This window comes from Bombina bombina, chromosome 1, assembly GCF_027579735.1.
Source record: "Bombina bombina isolate aBomBom1 chromosome 1, aBomBom1.pri, whole genome shotgun sequence".
Classification (NCBI taxonomy): domain Eukaryota; kingdom Metazoa; phylum Chordata; class Amphibia; order Anura; family Bombinatoridae; genus Bombina; species Bombina bombina.
The window spans coordinates 1,072,795,429-1,072,817,050 of NC_069499.1; the positions used below are offsets into that span (position 1 = coordinate 1,072,795,429).

General features: G+C 41.0%; 1 protein-coding gene across 1 annotated transcript in view; it reads right to left on the reverse strand.

Moving 5' to 3' along the window:
* PEDS1 (plasmanylethanolamine desaturase 1) overlaps positions 1-21,622 on the reverse strand; it is a 260,434-nt gene that overhangs the window by 49,272 nt on the left and 189,540 nt on the right. The window contains exon 3 of the mRNA XM_053692365.1: positions 18,493-18,584. Within this exon, the coding sequence (XP_053548340.1) occupies positions 18,493-18,584 (92 nt within the window). The remainder of the gene's footprint in view (positions 1-18,492; positions 18,585-21,622) is intronic.

Sequence of the window (21,622 nt, forward strand, 5' to 3'; positions counted from 1 at the left end):
GAAGTTCCACCATTGCCAGAGCCACATCTCGCACATAATGCAGTAATAACACAATAAACAATATTATGTATAGAAGCCAGAAGAACGATAAAAAGAATTTAAGGCCGCCCACAGAAAAAAAAAACCAGGCGGGGAGCTGTGGACTCTCCCCGTACAGGTAAGCATAATTAAAGTTTTTCTTCTTAAAAAGGGGAGTCCGCACAGCTGCATTCATTACTTTGGGGAAATCAATACCCAAGATTATAGAGGACACTGAATGCAAACTGGCAGGAACAAAAAGGCAGCCCATTCTGATGGCACCACAGCCTGACACAACCAAGATTCCCGCTAACTTCAAAACTACTTCAATAGAAGCAGGAAGCACAAAAACATGGGAGGACAAGGTAACTGCCCATCAATTAGAACCATAAGAATCCCAGTTAGAAATCACTCTAAATTCCAGACTCCACTGAGCACAAAAGCCTCTGAGGAGACACAAGTTCCACTCTCCAGAAGCACACAAAGAAAAATCTCTCCATGAATAATGACAAGGGAAACAACAAATAAAACGCAGACACCACATTCTCCCTAACTAAAAGAAGGGCAGAATCAAATAAGAAGGTCCGAAAGAACCTTGATAAACAATCCCGAAGATTCAAGGAAAAAACAGAGAGAGAAGCCCCTAGCACAACTCGAAAAAGAGCGGCTACCAGGCTGCAAGAGGACAAAGTCCCGCAGAAAACACACTATCGGTGGAGGAGAGCAAAGAAAGGAAAAATCCCAGATCACCTCCTACACGGATCCAAAAGGAACCTATGTAAAGCCTGAACTGGAACCAGAGTCCCAGAAGGACAAAAAGATAAAAGGTAGAACAAGACTACCTTACCATAGACAGCTAACTAGCACAGAGAAACTGAACACCCATAGGTCCGAAAAAACCCCGGGAGCAGAACAGGAACGGAATAGTAACATCGGTTTATGCCACAAACGAAAGCCACAGGCTTCCATCGTATAGGCCGTCAGACTAAACGTCAAACCATAGCAACGAGCGAACAGAGTAGCTAGTAAACTTACGCCAGGACATTCCTGGCAAAGAACAAGAGAAAAACTCAGAAAGCAGGGCGGGCCAACTCCCCCCCCCCCATTAGAAAACTGGGTAAGGGAGGACAACCCCTTGACCAAAAGAAAGAACCAACTATCTGTTAAGGGAAGTTTTCCGCTGCAAGGCCCCCCAACCTAAGAAAGGATCCTTCGGGAGACAAGATATGTGGTCGATGCCCAAACAGAGCAGTCAGAATATCTGACCGAACAGTCCTATCACAGAAGCGACTGTCAATGTCCCAAGGACAAGAGACATTAAAATACCCCAGCACCGATGAGGCCCAGAGATCAGATAATGAATCTCCTACCACGAGTTCCTAAGAAAAGGAAGGAGGCACCAACATCCAGAGAAACTAACTCGGGATCCAGGATACCTATCCTCATTACCCTTCAGAAACCTGAAGGGAAGGTACACAGCAGACAAGAGAAACCCTCGGCCCACTGAACTCGTAGAGTCAGATGAGGAAAACTACCTCTGGAGGAGCCAATTGTATAGGCACAGCAGACCAGATCCTAACTAGAAGGAAAACAGGGAAACCCAGGAACATTCCAGTAAATAAATTCCCAGAAAAAAACTCCATCTCTCCAGAAGAGAGAAAGGGAACCGCCTCAGTAGGAACAAGGAGATTTCCCTCTACTGAATGCCGGACAGATCCAGGACTATAAAATCCTGAAAACAAAATAACCGAAATGCTTAGTCAAAGACCAGGATTAGGTTAAGAAACCGGACCCCCAAAACCATGAGCCAGATCAAGACCAAAAACCTTATGTAACAACCACAAAGTTACCTGGAAATGAAAATTGCACCAACGAGGATGCATGTCATACCCCCATGGGGTTGAACTCTGATCTCTCATGATGTATCCAAGGGGCTGTCCACTCAGCCCCAAAGGGCCTCTAAGATAACACCCACAAAGTCCACAGACGAAGGAAGGACCCAAAGAGATCAGAACTCCATAAGTGAGGGAACACTACAGTCTCTAAAGATCCAGTCTGAATCAGCCCTCAGAAAACCTAAACCGCAAGGAGTCAACGAATGAACGAGACTCCTAAAACTCCTATCGGTTGATGGCAAGAGACACTGCATAAGAATCCCCCAGTATATAGGATCCAAAAAAGAGGATACTGCAAGGACAAAAACGGTCCCTAAGAACCTAGTCTCTGCGACTAAATGACCGAAAGTCCTACCCCAAAAGGCAAGGGAATCCTCAAAAAAGAGGAGAGAAAAACTAGCAAAAGAGATCTGAAAATCGGACAAGTTAATCCACAAGGAGTACCATTAGGGAGGAAACATCGCCCCCTACACCAGGTACTGGAGATCTCCAAGCAGACATCTGATCCTTCCCCAGAAGGGAAGACTCTAGCTCCTGTCCAAGGACTCAGGAACAACAAGCATACTGTCATAGCAGAAAACGTAATCCTAGCAAAATCAGGGACAAAAAAAACCTAGTAACCTAGGACCAGCCTGATATCAGGATTGAAAGGCCTATAACTTGTAAAACAAGAAAAACAACCTCGTAACAAGAGGTAAACAAACTTAGTACCCCAACAGGACCAGCCTGTGGTCAAGAAAACAAAATGTCTGATAAAACCACAAAAACACAGAGTGAACTAGTACCCAAACAGGCAGCCTGCAGACCAGAGTACAACCGAAACTGTTCAGGGGCTAACAAAAAGTTATAAACCCTAGCAGGGCAAGACTAAACAAACAGACATGCAACAGACAAATAAGCTCTGAGACCTAAATTGTCTTTTAAAAAAAAATATATATATATATATATATTTTTTTTTTTCTCAGACTTCTGCCGGAAGCAACTATCGCGATCATAAAATTGCTAGTATTAAAATCCCAGAGAAAAAAAAAAGTTTCCTAAAAGGAAAAGTCTACAACAGTCTCGAGCTCCAGGAAAAAACTCACATACTAATCAGATCAAAAGAAAGTAGGCAGCACTCGCAGGTAAACGCCAAAAAGTATATAAAACCAACAGGACCAGCCTGTCAGAGTCCTGATTCATCAAAAAAGAGCTCAGAACTGGGATTAGATACACAAACAAAAAAGACAATCAAAAGTAGGAACCACATCCCTCCATCCCCCACATCACCCACATCCCCCCAAGGTGCATTATTTTGAATCTAAATGCAAGATCTCTCTCTGACGGGGCATTTGAAGGCCCGAACCTGACGGTAGTACCCCTGAAGCCTCAGAGGAATCCGCTCTCCCAGAGTAAATACCCGGCTCACCTGGCACCCCAGGTTAAGAGGACACGGATAAGCTATTAGCTGGCCCTCAAGCTGTAAATGCGATAACGCCAACAATATGGCCTTGCGCAACCAAGCCGCAACCTCTGGAGAAAATAAACCTCCTTCCGGAGAAGGGGTAACGGTATGTGGGACAACTGCCCGTGTAGGAACAGAAATTTCTAGGGGACGCACCTCACGGGACACAGAATCCTCAGGGCCGAAAGGTTTAGAAGGTCTCTAATCTCTCCCCAAAGGAAGAAAAAAAACATAATTTATGTAAGAACTTACCTGATAAATTAATTTCTTTTATATTGGCAAGTGTCTATGAGCTAGTGACGTATGGGATATACAATCCTACCAGGAGGGGCAAAGTTTCCCAAACCTCAAAATGCCTATAAAAACACCCCTCACCACACCCACAATTCAGTTTAACGAATAGCCAAGTAGTGGGGTGATAAAGGAGTAAAAAGCATCAACAAAGGAATTTGGAAATAATTGTGCTTTATACAAAAAATCATAAATACCAAAAAAAAGGGTGGGTCTCATGGACTCTTACCAATATGAAAGAAATTAATTTATCAGGTAAGTTCTTACATAAATTATGTTTTCTTTCATGTAATTGGCAAGAGTTCATGAGCTAGTGATGTATGGGATATTAATACCCAAGATGTGGAACTCGACACAAGAGTCACTAGAGAGGAAGGGATAAAATAAAAACAGACATTTTCCGCTGAAAAAATTAAATCCAGAATCAAAAAAACTAAATTTATGCTTACCTGATAAATTTCTTTCTCTTGTGGTGTATCCAGTCCACGGATTCATCCATTACTTGTGGGATATTCTCCTTCCCAACAGGAAGTTGCAAGAGGATACCCACAGCAGAGCTGTCCATATAGCTCCTCCCCTAAACCCCACCTCCAGTCATTCGACCAAAGACAAGTAAGAAAAAGGAGAAACTATAGGGTGCAGTGGTGACTGTAGTTTTAAAAATAAAAACACCTGCCTTAAAGTGACAGGGCGGGCCGTGGACTGGATACACCACAAGAGAAAGAAATTTATCAGGTAAGCATAAATTTTGTTTTCTCTTGTAAGGTGTATCCAGTCCACGGATTCATCCATTACTTGTGGGATACCAATACCAAAGCTTTAGGACACGGATGAAGGGAGGGACAAGGCAGGAACTTAAACGGAAGGCACCACTGCCTGTAAGACCTTTCTCCCCAAAATAGCCTCCGAGGAAGCAAAAGTATCAAATTTGTAGAATTTAGAAAAAGTATGAAGCCAAGACCAAGTCGCCGCCTTACAAATCTGTTCAACAGAGGCCTCATGTTTAAAAGCCCATGTGGAAGCTACCGCTCTAGTAGAATGAGCTGTAATTCTTTCAGGAGGCTGCTGGCCAGCAGTCTCATAAGCTAAACGGATTATGCTTCTCAGCCAAAAAGAAAGAGAAGTTGCCGAAGCCTTTTGGCCTCTCCTCTTTCCAGAATAGACAACAAACAATGCAGATGTTTGATGAAAATCCTTAGTAGCTTGTAAATAAAACTTTAAAGCACGAACCACGTCAAGATTGTGTAACAGACGTTCCTTCTTTGAAGAAGGATTAGGACACAGAGACGGAACAACAATTTCCTGATTGATATTCTTATTAGATACCACCTTAGGAAGAAACCCAGGTTTGGTACGCAAAACTACCTTATCTGCATGGAAGATCAGATAAGGGGAATCCCACTGCAAGGCAGATAACTCTGAAACTCTTCGAGCCAAAGAGATAGCTACTAGGAACAGAACTTTCCAAGATAAAAGCTTCGGTTTATTCCACAAACGAAAGCCACAGGCTTCCATCGTATAGGCCGTCAGACTAAACGTCAAACCATAGCAACGAGCGAACAGAGTAGCTAGTAAACTTACGCCAGGACATTCCTGGCAAAGAACAAGAGAAAAACTCAGAAAGCAGGGCGGGCCAACTCCCCCCCCATTAGAAAACGGGGTAAGGGAGGACAACCCCTTGACCAAAAGAAAGAACCAACTATCTGTTAAGGGAAGTTTTCCGCTGCAAGGCCCCCCAACCTAAGAAAGGATCCTTCGGGAGACAAGATACGTGGTCGATGCCCAAACAGAGCAGTCAGAATATCTGACCGAACAGTCCTATCACAGAAGCGACTGTCAATGTCCCAAGGACAAGAGACATTAAAATACCCCAGCACCGATGAGGCCCAGAGATCAGATAATGAATCTCCTACCACGAGTTCCTAAGAAAAGGAAGGAGGCACCAACATCCAGAGAAAAAGGAGAAACTATAGGGTGCAGTGGTGACTGTAGTTTTAAAAATAAAAACACCTGTCTTAAAGTGACAGGGCGGGCCGTGGACTGGATACACCACAAGAGAAAGAAATTTATCAGGTAAGCATAAATTTTGTTTTCTCTTGTAAGGTGTATCCAGTCCACGGATTCATCCATTACTTGTGGGATACCAATACCAAAGCTTTAGGACACGGCAGGAACTTAAACGGAAGGCACCAAGACCTTTCTTCCAAAAATAGCCTCTGAGGAAGCAAAAGTATCAAATTTGTAGAATTTAGAAAAAGTATGAAGCGAAGACCAAGTCGCCGCGTTACAAATCTGTTCAACAGAGGCCTCATGTTTAAAAGCCCATGTGGAAGCTACCGCTCTAGTGGAATGAGCTGTAATTCTTTCAGGAGGCTGCTGGCCAGCAGTCTCATAAGCTAAACGGATTATGCTTCTCAGCCAAAAAGAAAGAGAAGTTGCCGAAGCCTTTTGGCCTCTCCTCTTTCCAGAATAGACATCAAACAATGCAGATGTTTGATGAAAATCCTTAGTAGCTTGCAAATAAAACTTTAAAGCACGAACCACGTCAAGATTGTGTAACAGACGTTCCTTCTTTGAAGAAGGATTAGGACACAGAGACGGAACAACAATTTCCTGATTGATATTCTTATTAGATACCACCTTAGGAAGAAACCCAGGTTTGGTAAGCAAAACTACCTTATCTGCATGGAAGATCAGATAAGGTGAATCCCACTGCAAGGCAGATAACTCTGAAACTCTTCGAGCCGAAGAGATAGCTACTAGGAACAGAACTTCCCAAGATAAAAGCTTGATATCTATGGAATGCAAAGGTTCAAACGGAACCCCTTGAAGAACTTTAAGAACTAAATTTAAACTCCATGGCGGAGCAACAGGTTTAAACACAGGCTTGATTCTAACTAAAGCCTGACAAAAAGCCTGAACGTCTGGAACATCAGCCAGACGCTTATGCAAAAGAATAGACAGAGCAGAAATCTGTCCCTTTAAGGAACTAGCCGATAATCCCTTTTCCAATCCTTCTTGGAGAAAGGATAATATCCTCGGAATCCTGACCTTACTCCACGAGTAACCCTTGGATTCACACCAATTAAGATATTTACACCATATCTTATGATAGATTTTCCTGGTGACAGGCTTTCGAGCCTTAATCAAGGTATCAATGACCGACTCGGAGAAACCACGTTTTGATAAAATCAAGCGTTCAATCTCCAAGCAGTCAGACGCAGAGAAATTAGATTTGGATGTTTGAATGGACCTTGGAGTAGAAGGTCCTGCCTCAGCGGCAGAGTCCATGGTGGAAAGGATGACATGTCCACCAGATCTGCATACCAAGTCCTGCGCGGCCACGCAGGTGTTATCAAAATCACTGAAGCTCTCTCCTGCTTGATCTGATGGCAATCTGACGAGAAGCCATCAGATCCAGTTCTGGTTTGCCCCATAGTTGAATCAGCTGGGTAAATACCTCCGGATGGAGCTCCCACTCCCCCGGATGAAAAGTCTGCCGACTTAGAAAGTCCGCCTCCCAGTTCTCTACTCCTGGGATATGGATAGCTGAGAGATGGCAAGAGTGAACCTCTGCCCAAAGAATTATCTTGGAAACCTCCATCATTGCCAGGGGACTCCTTGTTCCCCCCTGATGGTTTATATAGGCTACAGTCGTGATATTGTCCGACTGAAATCGGATGAATCTGACCGCAGCCAATTGAGGCCAAGCCTGAAGAGCATTGAATATCGCTCTTAGCTCCAGAATGTTTATCGGAAGGAGGGCCTCCTCCTGAGTCCACGAACCCTGAGCCTTCAGGGAATTCCAGACTGCGCCCCAGCCCAGAAGGCTGGCATCTGTCGTCACTATAGTCTCTGGCCTGCGGAAACTCACTCCCCTGGACAGATGGACCCGAGATAACCACCAGAGAAGAGAATCCCTGGTATCTTGATCCAGATTTAGCAGAGGAGACAAATCTGTGTAGTCCCCATCCCACTGATTGAGCATGCAAAGTTGCAGTTGTCTGAGATGTAGGCGGCCAAACGGAACTATGTCTATTGCCGCTACCATCAGGCCGATCATTTTCATACACTGAGCCACTGACGGCCGAGAAGTGGAATGAAGAGCACGGCAAGAAGTTAGAAGCTTTGATATCCTGACCTTTGTCAGAAAAATTTTCATTTCTTCAGAATCTATCAGAGTTCCTAGGAAAGAAAATCTTGTGAGAGGGGAGAGTGAACTCTTTTCTCTGTTCACCTTCCACCCGTGAGACCTCAGAAAGGCCAGAACAATGTCCGTATGGGACTTGGCAATTTGAAAAGTCGACGCCTGGATCAGGATGTCGTCTAGGTAAGGAGCCACCGCTATGCCCCGCAGCCTTAGAACCTCCAGTAGAGACCCTAGAACCTTTGTAAAGATTATTGGCGCCGTGGCTAACCCAAAGGGAAGAGCCACAAACTGGTAATGCCCGTCTAGGAAGGCGAACCTGAGGAACTAATGATGATCTCTGTGAATTGGAATGTGGAGATAAGCATCCTTTAAGTCCACGGTAGTCATATATTGATGACCCTCCTGGATCATAGGGAGGATGGTTCGGATTGTCTCCATCTTGAAAGATGGGACCCTGAGAAATTTGTTTAGGATCTTGAGATCCAAGATCGTTCTGAATGTTCCCTCTTTTTTGGGAACTATAAACAGGTTTGAATAGAAACCCTGCCCCTGTTCCTCCCTTGGAACTGGGTGGATCACTCCCATAACCAGAAGGTCTTGAACACAACGTAAGAATGTCTCTCTCTTTATCTGGTTTGCAGATAGTTGTGAGAGGTGAAATCTCCCCTTTGGAGATGAACCCTTGAATTCCAGAAGATATCCCTGGGAAACAATCTCTAGTGCCCAGGGATCCTGGACGTCTCTTGCCCAAGCCTGAGCGAAGAGAGAAAGTCTGCCCCCCTACTAGATCCGGTCCCGGATCGGGGGCTACTCCTTCATGCTGTCTTAGAGGCAGCAGCAGGTTTTTTGGCCTGCTTCCCCTTGTTCCAAGCCTGGTTAGGTCTCCATACTGGTTTGGACTGGGCGAAATTTCCCTCTTGTTTTGCATTAGAGGAAGCTGAAGCTGCGCCACTCTTGAAGTTTCGAAAAGGAACGAAAATTATTCTGTTTGGTCCTTAACTTATTGGACCTATCCTGAGGAAGGGCGTGACCTTTTCCTCCAGTAATGTCAGAAATGATCTCCTTCAGACCAGGCTCGAAAAGGGTCTGTCCCTTGAAGGGGATGTTAAGAAGCTTAGACTTTGAAGTAACGTCTGCTGACCAGGACTTAAGCCATAGCGCCCTACGCGCCAGAATGGCAAAACCTGAATTCTTAGCCGTTAGCTTGGCTAAATGAAAAACGGTGTCAGAGATAAAGGAATTGGCTAACTTAAGAGCTTTAATCCTTTCTAAAATATCATCTCCACCTGTAGAGCCTCCTCAAGAGACTCGAACCAGAAAGCCGCTGCAGCAGTAACTGGGGCAATGCATGCAAGAGGCTGGAGAATAAAACCTTGATGTATAAAAATTTTCTTAAGGAGACCCTCCAATTTTTATCCATAGGATCTAGGAAAGCACATCTGTCCTCGACAGGGATAGTTGTACGCTTAGCTAGGGTAGAAAAAGCTCCCTCCACCTTAGGGACCGTCTGCCACGAGTCCCGTATGGTGGCATCTATGGGAAACATCTTTTTAAAAGCAGGAGGGGGAGAGAACGGCACACCTGGTCTATCCCATTCCTTAGTAATAATTTCCGAAAATCTCTTAGGGACTGGAAAAACATCAGTGTAAACAGGCACTGCAAAGTATTTGTCCATCTTACACAATTTCTCTGGAACTGCAATGGGTTCACAGTCATCCAGAGTCGCTAAAACCTCCCTAAGCAATAAGCGGAGGTGTTCAAGCTTAAATTTAAACGCTGTCATTTCAGAATCAGACTGAAGCAACGCCTTCCCTGAATCTGAAATGTCACCCACAGATAGAAGCTCTCCTGCCTCGGTGAGGGTATATCGGACACAGGTATTAAAGCGTCAGAAAGCTCTGTATTAGTTCTAGCCCCAGAGCTGTCTCGTTTTCCTTTTAACCCTGGCAGTTTGGACAATACCTCTGAGAGGGTAGCATTCATAACTGCCGCCATGTCCTGTAAGGGAAAAGAATTAGACGCGCTAGATGTACTTGGCGTCACTTGAGCGGGAGTTATAGGTTCTGACAAGTGGGGAGAGCTAGATGGCATAATCTCCCTTTTTTCAGTCAGAGAATCCTCTGGAGATAAATCTTTAAGCGTCATAATATGGTCATTATAGTTTATAGAAATTTCAGTACATTTGGTACACATTCTAAGAGGGGGTTCCACAATGGCTTCCAAACATATTGAACAAGGAGTTTCCTCTATGTCAGACATGTTTAACAGACTAGTAAGGAAGCAAGCTTGGAAAACACTTTAATAAAGGTGAAACAGCAATTAAACAAAAACATTACTGTGCTTTTAAGAGAAAAAAACTAGCACTTAAACTGCAAAACAGTGTAAATATACAGCAAAGTCTTCGAAATTTTTACAGTATGTGTAAGGGACTAAAGCAACATTGCACCCACTTGCAAATGGATGATTAACCCCATAGCCCCCAAAATGGATTTAAAAAACATCAACCACCGGTAAAAACAGTTGAGCACCTTGCCACAGCTCTGCTGAGGCTCCTACCTGCCCTCAAATACGATTTAGTGAAGAAATAAACCCTTTATGATTGTCCTCAGATGCCAGAGGACTCCTCTAGGGAAGCTGGATGTCTCAGTCTGCAGGAAACTGCGCATCTAGAGCGCGAAAATAGGCCCCTCCCACTATGTACTGGATGTCAGAGGGTCCTTAAGAAAGTACTCCTAGGAGTATCTGACTAGCCATGTGGAAACTAGGCCCCAAATAAAGATTTATCTCCCTCAGAGAAAAAATGTTCTATTTATGAAAACATGCAAACGTTTTGTCACTAAGTAATAGGAGTATTAACATGAGTATTACCGTTTTGTAAGCATGATCCCAGTCGTTGTTAAATCACTGCATCTAGCTTACCTCAAATATACAAGGCTTTGTCAGCATTTTCTAGAACTTATTCATCTCTCTAGAAATAAAAATACTGAACATACCTCAAAGCAGGTAATCTGCAGACTTTTCCCCCAACTGAAGTTTTCCCATACTCTTCAGTTATGTGTGAGAACAGCAATGGACCTTAGTTACAAACCGCTAAGATCATCATCCTCCAGGCAGAATTCTTCTTCTTCTAATTTCTGCCTGAGAGTAAAACAGTACAACGCCGGTACCGTTTAAAAATAACAAACTCTTGATTGAAGGTAAAACTACACTAAGTCACCACATATCTCTTGAGACTTCCTATCTTGTCGAGAGAATGACTGGAGGTGGGGGTTAGGGGAGGAGCTATATGGACAGCTCTGCTGTGGGTGTCCTCTTGCAACTTCCTGTTGGGAAGGAGAATATCCCACAAGTAATGGATGAATCCATGGACTGGATACACCTTACAAGAGAAAATAAGTTTTCTCATAAATGAAAGAAAAAAACTTAAAACATAAGCAAAGGAATCAAACTGAAACAGCTGCCTGAAGAACTTTTCTACCAAAAACTGCTTCCGAAGAAGCAAATACATCAAAACGGTAGAATTTAGTAAATGTATGTAAAGAAGACCAAGTTGCTGCTTTGCAAATCCGATCAACTGAAGCTTCATTCTTAAAAGCCCACGAAGTGGAGAATGATCTAGTAGAATGAATTGTAATTCTCTGAGGCGGGGCCTGACCAGACTCCAAATAAGCCTTATGAATCAAAAGCTTTAACCAAGATGCCAAGGAAATGGCAGAAGCATTCTGACCTTTCCTAGAACCAGAAAAGATAACAAATAGACTAGAAGTCTTCCTGAAATCTTTAGTAGCTTTAACATAATATTTCAAAGCTCTTACCACATCCAAAGAATGTAAGGATCTCTCCAAAGAATTCTTAGGATTAGGACATAAAGAAGGGACAACAATTTCTCTATTAATGTTGTTAGAATTTACAACCTTAGGTAAGAATTTAAATGAAGTCCGCAAAACCGCCTTATCCTGATGGAAAATCAGAAAAGGAGATTCACAAGAAAGAGCAGATAATTCAGAAACTCTTCTAGCAGAAGAGATGGCCAAAAGGAACAACACTTTCCAAGAAAGTAGTTTAATGTCCAAAGAATGCATAGGCTCAAAAGGAGGAGCCTGTAAAGCCTTCAAAACCAAATTAAGACTCCAATGAGGAGAGATTGATTTAATGACAGACTTGATACGGACCAAAGCCTGTACAAAACCGTGAATATCAGGAAGCTTAGCAATCTTTCTGTGAAATAAAACAGAAAGAGCAGAGATTTGTCCCTTCAAGGAACTTGCAGACACACCCTTATCCAAACCATCCTGAAGAAACTGTAAAATTCTAGGAATTCTAAAAGAATGCCAGGAGAATTTATGAGAAGAACACCAAGAAATATAAGTCTTCCAAACTCGATAATAAATCTTCCTAGAAACTGATTTACGAGTCTGTAACATAGTATTAATCACTGAGTCAGAGAAACCTCTATGACTAAGCACTAGGCGTTCAATTTCCATACCTTCAAATTTAATGATTTGAGATCCTGATGGAAAAACGGACCTTGAGACAAAAGGTCTGGCCTTAATGGAAGTGGCCAAGGTTGGCAACTGGACATCCAAACGAGATCCGCATACCAAAACCAGTGAGGCCATGCTGGAGCTACCAGCAACACAAACGATTGTTCCATGATGATTTTGGAGATCACTCTTGGAAGCAGAACTAGAGGCGGGAAAGTATAAGCAGGTTCGTAACACCAAGGAACTGTTAACGCATCCACCGCTTCCGCCTGAGGATCACTGGACCTGGACAGGTATCTGGGTAGTTTCTTGTTTAGATGGGATGCCATATTTCTGGAAGACCCCATATCTGAACAATTTGAGAAAACACATCTGGATGGAGCGACCACTCCCCCGGATGTAAAGTCTGATGGCCAAGATAATCCGCTTCCCAATTGTCTATACCTGGGATATGAACCGCAGAAATTAGACAGGAGCTGGATTCCGCCAAAGCAAGTATCCGAAATACTTCTTTCATAGTTTGGGGACTGTGAGTCCCACCCTGATTGACATATGCCACAGTTGTGATATTGTCTGTCTGAAAACAAATAAACGGTTCTCTCTTCAACAGAGGCCAAACCTGAAGAGCCCTGAAAATAGCACGGAGTTCTAAAATATTGATTGGTAATCTCGCCTCTTGAGATTTCCAAACTCCTTGTGCTGTTAGAGATCCCCAGACAGCTCCCCAACCTGAAAAACTTGCATCTGTTGTGATCACAGGCCAGGTTGGACGAACAAAAGAGGCCCCTTGAACTATACGATGGTGATCTAACCACCAAGTCAGAGAGAGAGTCGAACATTGGGATTTAAGGATATTAATTGGGATATCTTTGTATAATTCCTGCACCATTGATTTAGCATACAAAGCTGGAGAGGTCTCATGTGAAAACAAACAAAGGGGATCGCGTCCGATGCTGCAGTCATGAGACCTAAAACTTCCATGCACATACCTGCTGAAGGGAATGATTAAGACTGAAGGTTCCGACAAGCTGAAACCAATTTTAATCATCTCTTGTCTGTCAGAGACAAAGTCATGGACACTGAATCTATCTGGAAACCTAAAAAGGTGACCCTTGTCTGAGGAATGAAAGAACTTTTTGGTAAATTGATCCTCCAACCATGTCTTCGAAGAAACAACACTAGTTGATTCGTGTGAGATTCTGCAGAATGTAAAGACTGAGCTAGTACCAAGATATCATCCAAATAAGGAAACACCGCAATACCCCGTTCTCTGATTACAGAGAGTAGGGCACCGAGAACCTTTGAAAAGATTCTTGGAGCTGTCACTAGGCCAAATGGAAGAGCGACAAATTGGTAATGCTTGTCTAAAAAAAGAGTATCTCAGAAACCGATAGTGATCTGGATGAATCGGAATATGAAGATATGCATCCTGTAAGTCTATTGTGGACATATAATGCCCTTGCTGAACAAAAAAAGGCAGAATAGTCCTTATAGTCATCATTTTGAAAGTTGGCACTCTTACATAACGATTCAAAATTTTCAGATCCAGAACTGGCCTGAATGAATTTTATATTTCTTTGGGACAATGAATAGATTTAAATAAAACCCCGTTACCCCTGAAAGCTCCAGGTCTGAAACACACTTTAGAAAAGCCTGAGACTTTACTGGATTTGCTGGGATGCATGAGAGAAAAAATATTCTCAGGAGGTCTTACTCTGAATCCTATTCTGTACCCTTGAGAGACAATACTCTGAATCCATTGATTTTGGACAGAATTTGCCCAAATATCTTTGAAAAATCTGCCCCCTACCAGCTGAGCTGGAATGAGGGCCGCACCTTCATGCAGACTTGGGGACTGGCGTTGGTTTCTTAAATGGCTTGGATTTATTCCAACTTGAAGAAGGTTTCTAATTGGAACCAGATTCTTCGGGGGGAAGGATTAGGTTTCTGTTCCTTATTTTGTTGAAAGGAACAAAAACGGTTAGAAGCTTTAGATTTACCCTTAGGTCTTTTATCCTGAGGCAAAAAAACTCCCTTCCCCCTAGTGACAGTTGAAATAATCGAATCCAACTGAGAACCAAATAACTTATTACCTTGGAAAGAAAGAGATAGTAATCTAGACTTAGATACCATGTCAGCATTCCAAGATTTAAGCCACAAAGCTTTTCTAGCTAAAATAGCTAAAGACATAAATTTAACATCAATTTTGATGATATCAAAAATGGCATCACAAACTGAATAGTAGTACGTTTAGCAAGAGTAGAAATAGCCCCATCAACTTTGGGGATCTTTTCCCAAAACTCCAATCTAACTGCTGGCAAAGGATAAGATTTTTTAAACCTTGAAGAAGAAATAAAAGTAGTACCAGGCCTATTCCATTCCTTAGAAATCAAATCAGAAATAGCATCAGGAACTGGAAAAACCTCTGGAGTAACCACAGGAGGTTTCTAAACATAATTTAAACGTTTACTAGTTTTAATATCAAGAGGACTAGTTTCCTCAATATCCAATGTAATCAACACTTCTTTTAATAAGGAACGAATATACTCCATTTTAAATAAATAGGTAGATTTGTCAGTGTCAATATATGAGGACGGATCTTCTGAATCAGATAGATCTTCATCAGAGGAGGATAATTCATTATGTTGTCGGTCATTTGAAATTTCATCAACTTTATGAGAAGTTTTAAAAGACCTTTTACGTTTATTAGAAGGCGGGATGGAAGACAAAGCATTTTGAATTGCATCAGCAATAAAATCTTTTAAATTCATAGGTATATCTTGTACATTAGATGTTGAAGGAACAACAGGCATTGTACTATTACTGATGGACACATTCTCTGCATGTAAAAACTTATGACAACTATTACATACCACAGCTAGAGATATAATCTCCACAAATTTACAACAAATGCACTTAGCTTTGGTAGAACTGTTATCAGGCAGCAGGGTTCCAACAGTGGTTTCTGAGACAGGATCAGATTGAGACATCTTGCAAATGTAAGAGAAAAAACAACATATAAATGAAAATGATCAATTTCCTTATATGGCAGTTTCAGGAATGGGAAAAAATGCAAACAGCATAGCCCTCTGATAGAAGAAAAGGCAAGAGGCATATAGGAATGGGGTTTAAAATAATGAAATTATTTGGCGCCAAGTATGATGCACAACGCAAACAGAACATTTTTTGGCACTAACAACATCTGGAAATGACACATGCGCGTCATTGAAGACGCAACCTTGTGTAAGGAACTCGGCGTCAACTAAGATGCCAGAAATGATGAATTTGCATCATCGGACGTATCTTCACGCCAAAAAAATTCTAGCGCGAAAAATGAGGCAATAAACTTTACCATTTTGCGCCCTCGCGAGCCTAATTTTGCCCGTGAAATTTAATGAAAAAATAGTTAATTGAAAAAAAAAAAAAAAAAAAAAAAGACTATACCCCAGGTAAGATAAAAATATTTTCCTAAAATATGCTTTTCCCAAATATGAAACTGACAGTCTGTTAAAGGAAATATACATAAACCTGACTCATGGCAAATATAAGTACAATAAATATATTTAGAACTTTATATTAATACATAAAGTGCCAAACCATAGAGGAGAGTGTCTTAAGTAATGAAAACATACTTACTGAAAGACACCCATCCACATATAGCAGATAGCCAAACCAGTACTGAAACTGTAATCAGTAGAGGTAATGGAATATGAGAGTATATCGTCGATCTGAATAAGGGAGGTAGGCGATGAATCTCTACGACCGATAACAGAGAACCTATGAAATAGATCTCCCGCGAGGAAAACCATTGCATTCAATAGGTGATACTCCTTTCACATCCCTCTGACATTCACTGTACTCTGAGAGGAATCAGGCTTCAAAATGCTGAGAAGCGCATATCAACGTAGAATCTAAGCACAAACTTACTTCACCACCTCCATAGGAGGCAAAGTTTGTAAAACTGAATTGTGGGTATTTATAGACATTTTGAGGTTTGGGAAACTTTGCCCCTCCTGGTAGGATTGTATATCCCATACGTCACTAGCTCATGGACTCTTGCCAATTACATGAAAGAAAAGCACTCCATTAAGGCATACGGAACATAATTGATTTGGCTGAATTACCTGGGCCTCCACACAATCTAAACAGGAAACAGAATCTGAATCCGAGAAATCCTCCTCAGAAAGACCAGAGTCCTCCATAACTTGACCGGACAAATTTTGTACAAAAATAAATGGCACCTCACACCCCCAATGGCTGGGGCACTCACCACCTCCTATGACCCAGACATACAGAGACTAGACCCTCTCCACCGATCCTTGGTCAAGAATACAGAAATGGAGAATGAAAAACGTGACCATGCCCGGCCACGAGGTTCAACCTACAGGTCAAGAAAAAGCACGCTACTCCCATCAACAAACTGCGTAGCTCTAAAAAACCCTGAATGTTCCGTAAAAGCCCTGAGCCCAAAATCCATACAGATCAGCAGACAGAATCACATAAATATATTAACCCTAGATTCCATAAAGATAAAGGAGCCCACTGAGACCCTGTATTCTATCATTACATATAGTCCACAGTGAAAGGAAAATTAAACGATCTTACCAGAATCTATGCAGTCCTTCAAGTGTGACAGATAGTAGCGTCTCTACTGACATGGACTTGAGTGAAGAAAGCAGGCAGCGAAACTTGTCATTGCTGATTGCTTACTGAGCTGTTGATATGAGTTGGGATGGTTTTGCAGAAAGACTCTCCCCTGCATCTCCAGACTCCAACTTTCATCCAAGATCTCACTGAGAGGCTGACAGGACTACTGGACTACTTAAAACTCCTGTCCCATCTCGAAGAGTACTACCCTCCATAAGAGACTATACTGTTATCTTCTAACACTTCTCTGCCAACCTCCTGTGACGGAAGGCAAAGAATGACTGGGGGTTGAGGGAAGTGGGGGAGGTATATAAGCCTTTGGCTGGGGTGTCTTTGCCTCCTCCTGGTGGCCAGGTTCTGTATTTCCCAAAAGTAATGAATGCAGATGTGGACTCTCCCCGTTTTAATTAGAAAATAACAGTCTGGTGACACTAGAGTGTGTTAGGGGTGAGCGAACAGCATGAATCACTTTGAATGTTGAAAATCAAGGTAGGGCTTGTTAATATACCCTAAACTACTTGCAAAGATTCTTGGAGAAGCGATCTACCCAAGGGGAAAAACTACAAATTGTAAATTAAAATGTTTCCATCACTAAACAGAGAAATTATCTTGATGGATATAAAAACAAAAGATTAGCCTGCTTCAGATCTACCATAGTCATACACTGACCATCTTGAGAAACCTTCACAAATTATTAAAGGGACACTGACCCTAAATTTTTTCTTTCATTATTCAGATACAGCATGCAATTTTAAGAAACTTTCTAATTTACTTCTATTATCAATTTTTTCTTCATTCTCTGGCTATCTTTATTTGAAAAGCAAGAATGTAAGTTTAGAAGCCGGCCCATTTTTGGTTCACAATCTGGGTTGTCCTTGCTGACCAATAAACAAGTGCTGTCCAGGTTCATGAACCTAAAAATTGTCTGGCTCCTTAGATGCCTTATTTTTCAAATAAAGATAGCAAGAGAATGAAGAAAAATTGAAAATTGGAGTAAATTAGAAAGTTGCTTAAAACTGCATGCTCTATCTGAATCATGAAAGAAAAATGTTTGGGTTTAGTGTCTCTTTATAAAGGCTTTTAAAGTCTAACATTTGTCGAAACAAACACACACACACACAAAGCAGAAGGTGAAAACTGAATACAATTTGACAAGTTGGGGATTTTACCCTTTTATCTTACAGTGCCTAAATCTGTGTACTATCTAATGATAATAAAAAATTTTTTTAATAGCTTCAATAACATTCTGGTAACATCACATTAAGGTTATTTAAATGAAGATCTATATTTATTCTGTATGCCAGATCTGAAATATGATCTAATATAACTTGTAAGCATCATAACAGAGTATATAGTTTTATCTTTACCAGTGGTACGAGAGGAAGGAAAAAAGGAGAAATATTTTAACCAAGGTTGTTGATGAGTTTGTTAAACAGCATTTCTACAATTTATTAAAAAAATGGATATTCTTTTCTGGTTTGTTTAAATATCTTATATGAATTTAATATATCTGGCATCAATGTTCACATTTTATAATTATAAAACAATAAACATGAAACCTACTTTTCCAACAATCGGCAGGTCCACTGATCCCCATGTGTCGGCTCCCCAGTGAACTAACCCAGAAAAAAAATCTGCAGTAAGGATTCCTGCAACTAAAACAGAAAAAAAAATGATAAATTGCTTCCTACTATCAATAGGCTAAGTAAAGCAGAAAATCTAATATGCAAAGGACTGTTTCCAAGAACCTATTATATGTAATATAGTCAGAATTTTGGATTAGTCAGCTTTATCTTATGATTCGAAATATTACATTATCACAGTACATACTAATTATAAAGTGAGTCACATATGTTTAAATGAGAGCCCTTTCCAAAAAAAAAATAAAAATGTGATTGCACTTATTTTTAATTTTTTTTAACTTTTATTTCTTTATATGAGAACAGTACATGTAATGATATGACAATTTCAAACATAATATATTGCTTAAACAATAAGTAGTCTGGTGCTGATCCAAATAGCAGCATTAGTCTGAACAGGTGGGGTCAAGAGTGCTCTGTGCGCCCAAAAGGTACTTTAGCTATGCATTAACAAATTAGAGCATGTCATTTTATAACAATAATGGCCCAAAAAAAAAAAAAAAAAAAAGGTAAACATTTTGTATGTAGTTCTTAACTGATGATTTATATTATGGATATATGTAAAAATTACTTTAAAGTCCCTTTAAAAGATAAGACATTTTTATTAGATTTCAGTGTAGAGAACACATTATTTCAAACAGAAGGAAATCAAATTATGTGCATAAAAATGGAGGGTGCTCCAGACAATAAATAATAATAATAAAGCAATATTAAAAATTTTGTTGCATACAAAAGAGGCTATGGGGCGATTTATTAATATGCGGATAAACATGATCCGCTGTAGTCGATCATGTCCGTCGCACATCGGTTAATGCCGACAGCATACACTGTCAGCATTTATCATTGCACAAGTATTTTGTGACCAATCGGCCGTTAGCAGGGGGTGTCAATCAACCCGATCATATCTGATCGGGCTGATTGCTGTCCGCCACCTCATAGGTGGCTGACGAGTTAAGGAGCAGCAGTCTTAAGACCGCTGCTTCTTAACTCCTGTTTCCGGCGCGGAAACAGATAGATTCTGATCAATACGGGCCATAATATATCGGCCCCTATGTGTGTTGTTTTTAATTGTTGTTTTCTGGAAAATGGGGGGGGGGGGGATTAAAAGTCAAATTAAATCATCATAATAGTACAGTAGCAGCAACTGTTAATAAGTGTCTTGTGAGCAATCACTAAGCAGGAGTACACTGACTAAGAAAACTAAGCTTTTGTGGTTAAACACAGTGGTCTGGGTACAATTTGCATTTAGTTGGTTATGGACATTAGATGTAAAGTTCTTTTATTAAAAAATAAATAAAAGTAATCAATGCCAGGAAAACTCTCCCCACGCGCCACCCCACCCCACCCCTCGGCACGCTTCAAATCTTTACCTTCCAGATCTCACCGCCATTCATGAATAGTGAGATAATATTTTAAGCTGTGGTTTAGACACCGCAACAGAAACCATTTCTACGAATCTAGCACTGTATTCTATAAATCAATAATTCAAATTCTGAAAAATTGATCTCAACATTTTAAAGGGACAGTCAAATCCAAACTTTTTATTGTTTAAAAAGATAATCAGCTTATGGCCGAAACACAAGTGGCTGTCAGATAACAGTCCGGCCACAAGATAGATAGATTAGATAGATAGATTAATAGATGCAATAGATACATTTGATAGATACGATAGATAGATTTGATAAATAGATAGATTTGATAGATAGATAATTTCCCAGGCAGAGAATTACAAGACCTGCGGTCTGACACCCATGGTAAGGTTCCCAGAGGCAGTTGCGGCGCCCGAGGCTCTGATTAGAACAGAGCACTCTGGAACGTATCTGCCCTCGGCCGAAATCGGAACATTCTTTAGCTTTCTGTCTGTCGGCCAAATGTCCGTCTGCCAAATGTCTGTCGGCCAAATGTCCGTCTGCCAAATGTCCTCCTGCATTTTGTCAGAGCACCAATATAATAGTGTTGGTTGTGCAAAGCTGGGTAATGAGTAGTAAAGACGGTATCTATCTTTTTAAACAACAACAGTTTTGGTGTAGACTGTCCGTTTAATTATGTTTAGGAAAGAGAAATCTTATGCATCTTATGTGCAAGGCAACTGGTCACAGAAATATCACTGTGATGTTGAACTTTGCAAGAATAAGACAAGTAAGATCACATGCTACACTTTCCTCTTCTTCACAAGCAACACAGTAAGGAGCAGGTCCTGAATGGCAAAATGAAACGGTCATTCTGTAAAATCTAGAAAAATGACTGCTAATATGCTCATTAGAGCATATTATTTTAAATCTAATGACTCTGCACCATTATGTGATTAAACTCTTGCAGAGGGGCTAAACATACAGTTAAAGTACTGCTTAGAATCCACAGAGCACTCTTGGTCCGAGTGGAAATTGCCCCTGATTTAAAGGGATAAAAGTCAAAATTATGATTTAGATAGCGCATATAATTTTTAGACACTTTTAAATTCACTTCTTTTTTCAAATGTGCTTCGTTCTCTTGGTATCCAATGTTGAAAAGGAATATGCACATATCCTACACTAGTGAGAGCTAGCTGCTGATTGGTGCATGGACACGTCTCTCTTGTGATTGGCTAACTAGAAGTATTGAGCTAACTGCCAGTAGTGCAATGCTTTTCCTTCAGCAAAGGATAAGAGAATAGAGCAAATTTGATAATAGAAATGGGAAGTTTAAAATTGTAAGTTCTATCTGAATTATGAAAGAAATGTTGGGATTTCCTGTCCCTTTAATAAGCAGCACTGGTCGGACAACCCAGCTGTGCAACTAGTACTGTTGATTGGATTAGCTGTAGTTTTGGTTTAGGACCAGCAGTCCTGTAGCTCCCAAGTGGTACTTTAACTGTGTGTTTAAACACATAGCATTATAGGGTCACTAGTTTTAAAAATACATTCTACAATGAATTATATAATGTACTTTTTCAACTATAATGTCATTTTAAATGTTTAACGTGACCCTTTACAATACCAATGCAACAGCAGCACTAGTAGATAATCATTTATTGTTTTATTACTCCTCTTCACACTAAGGTTATTGCCCTTTAT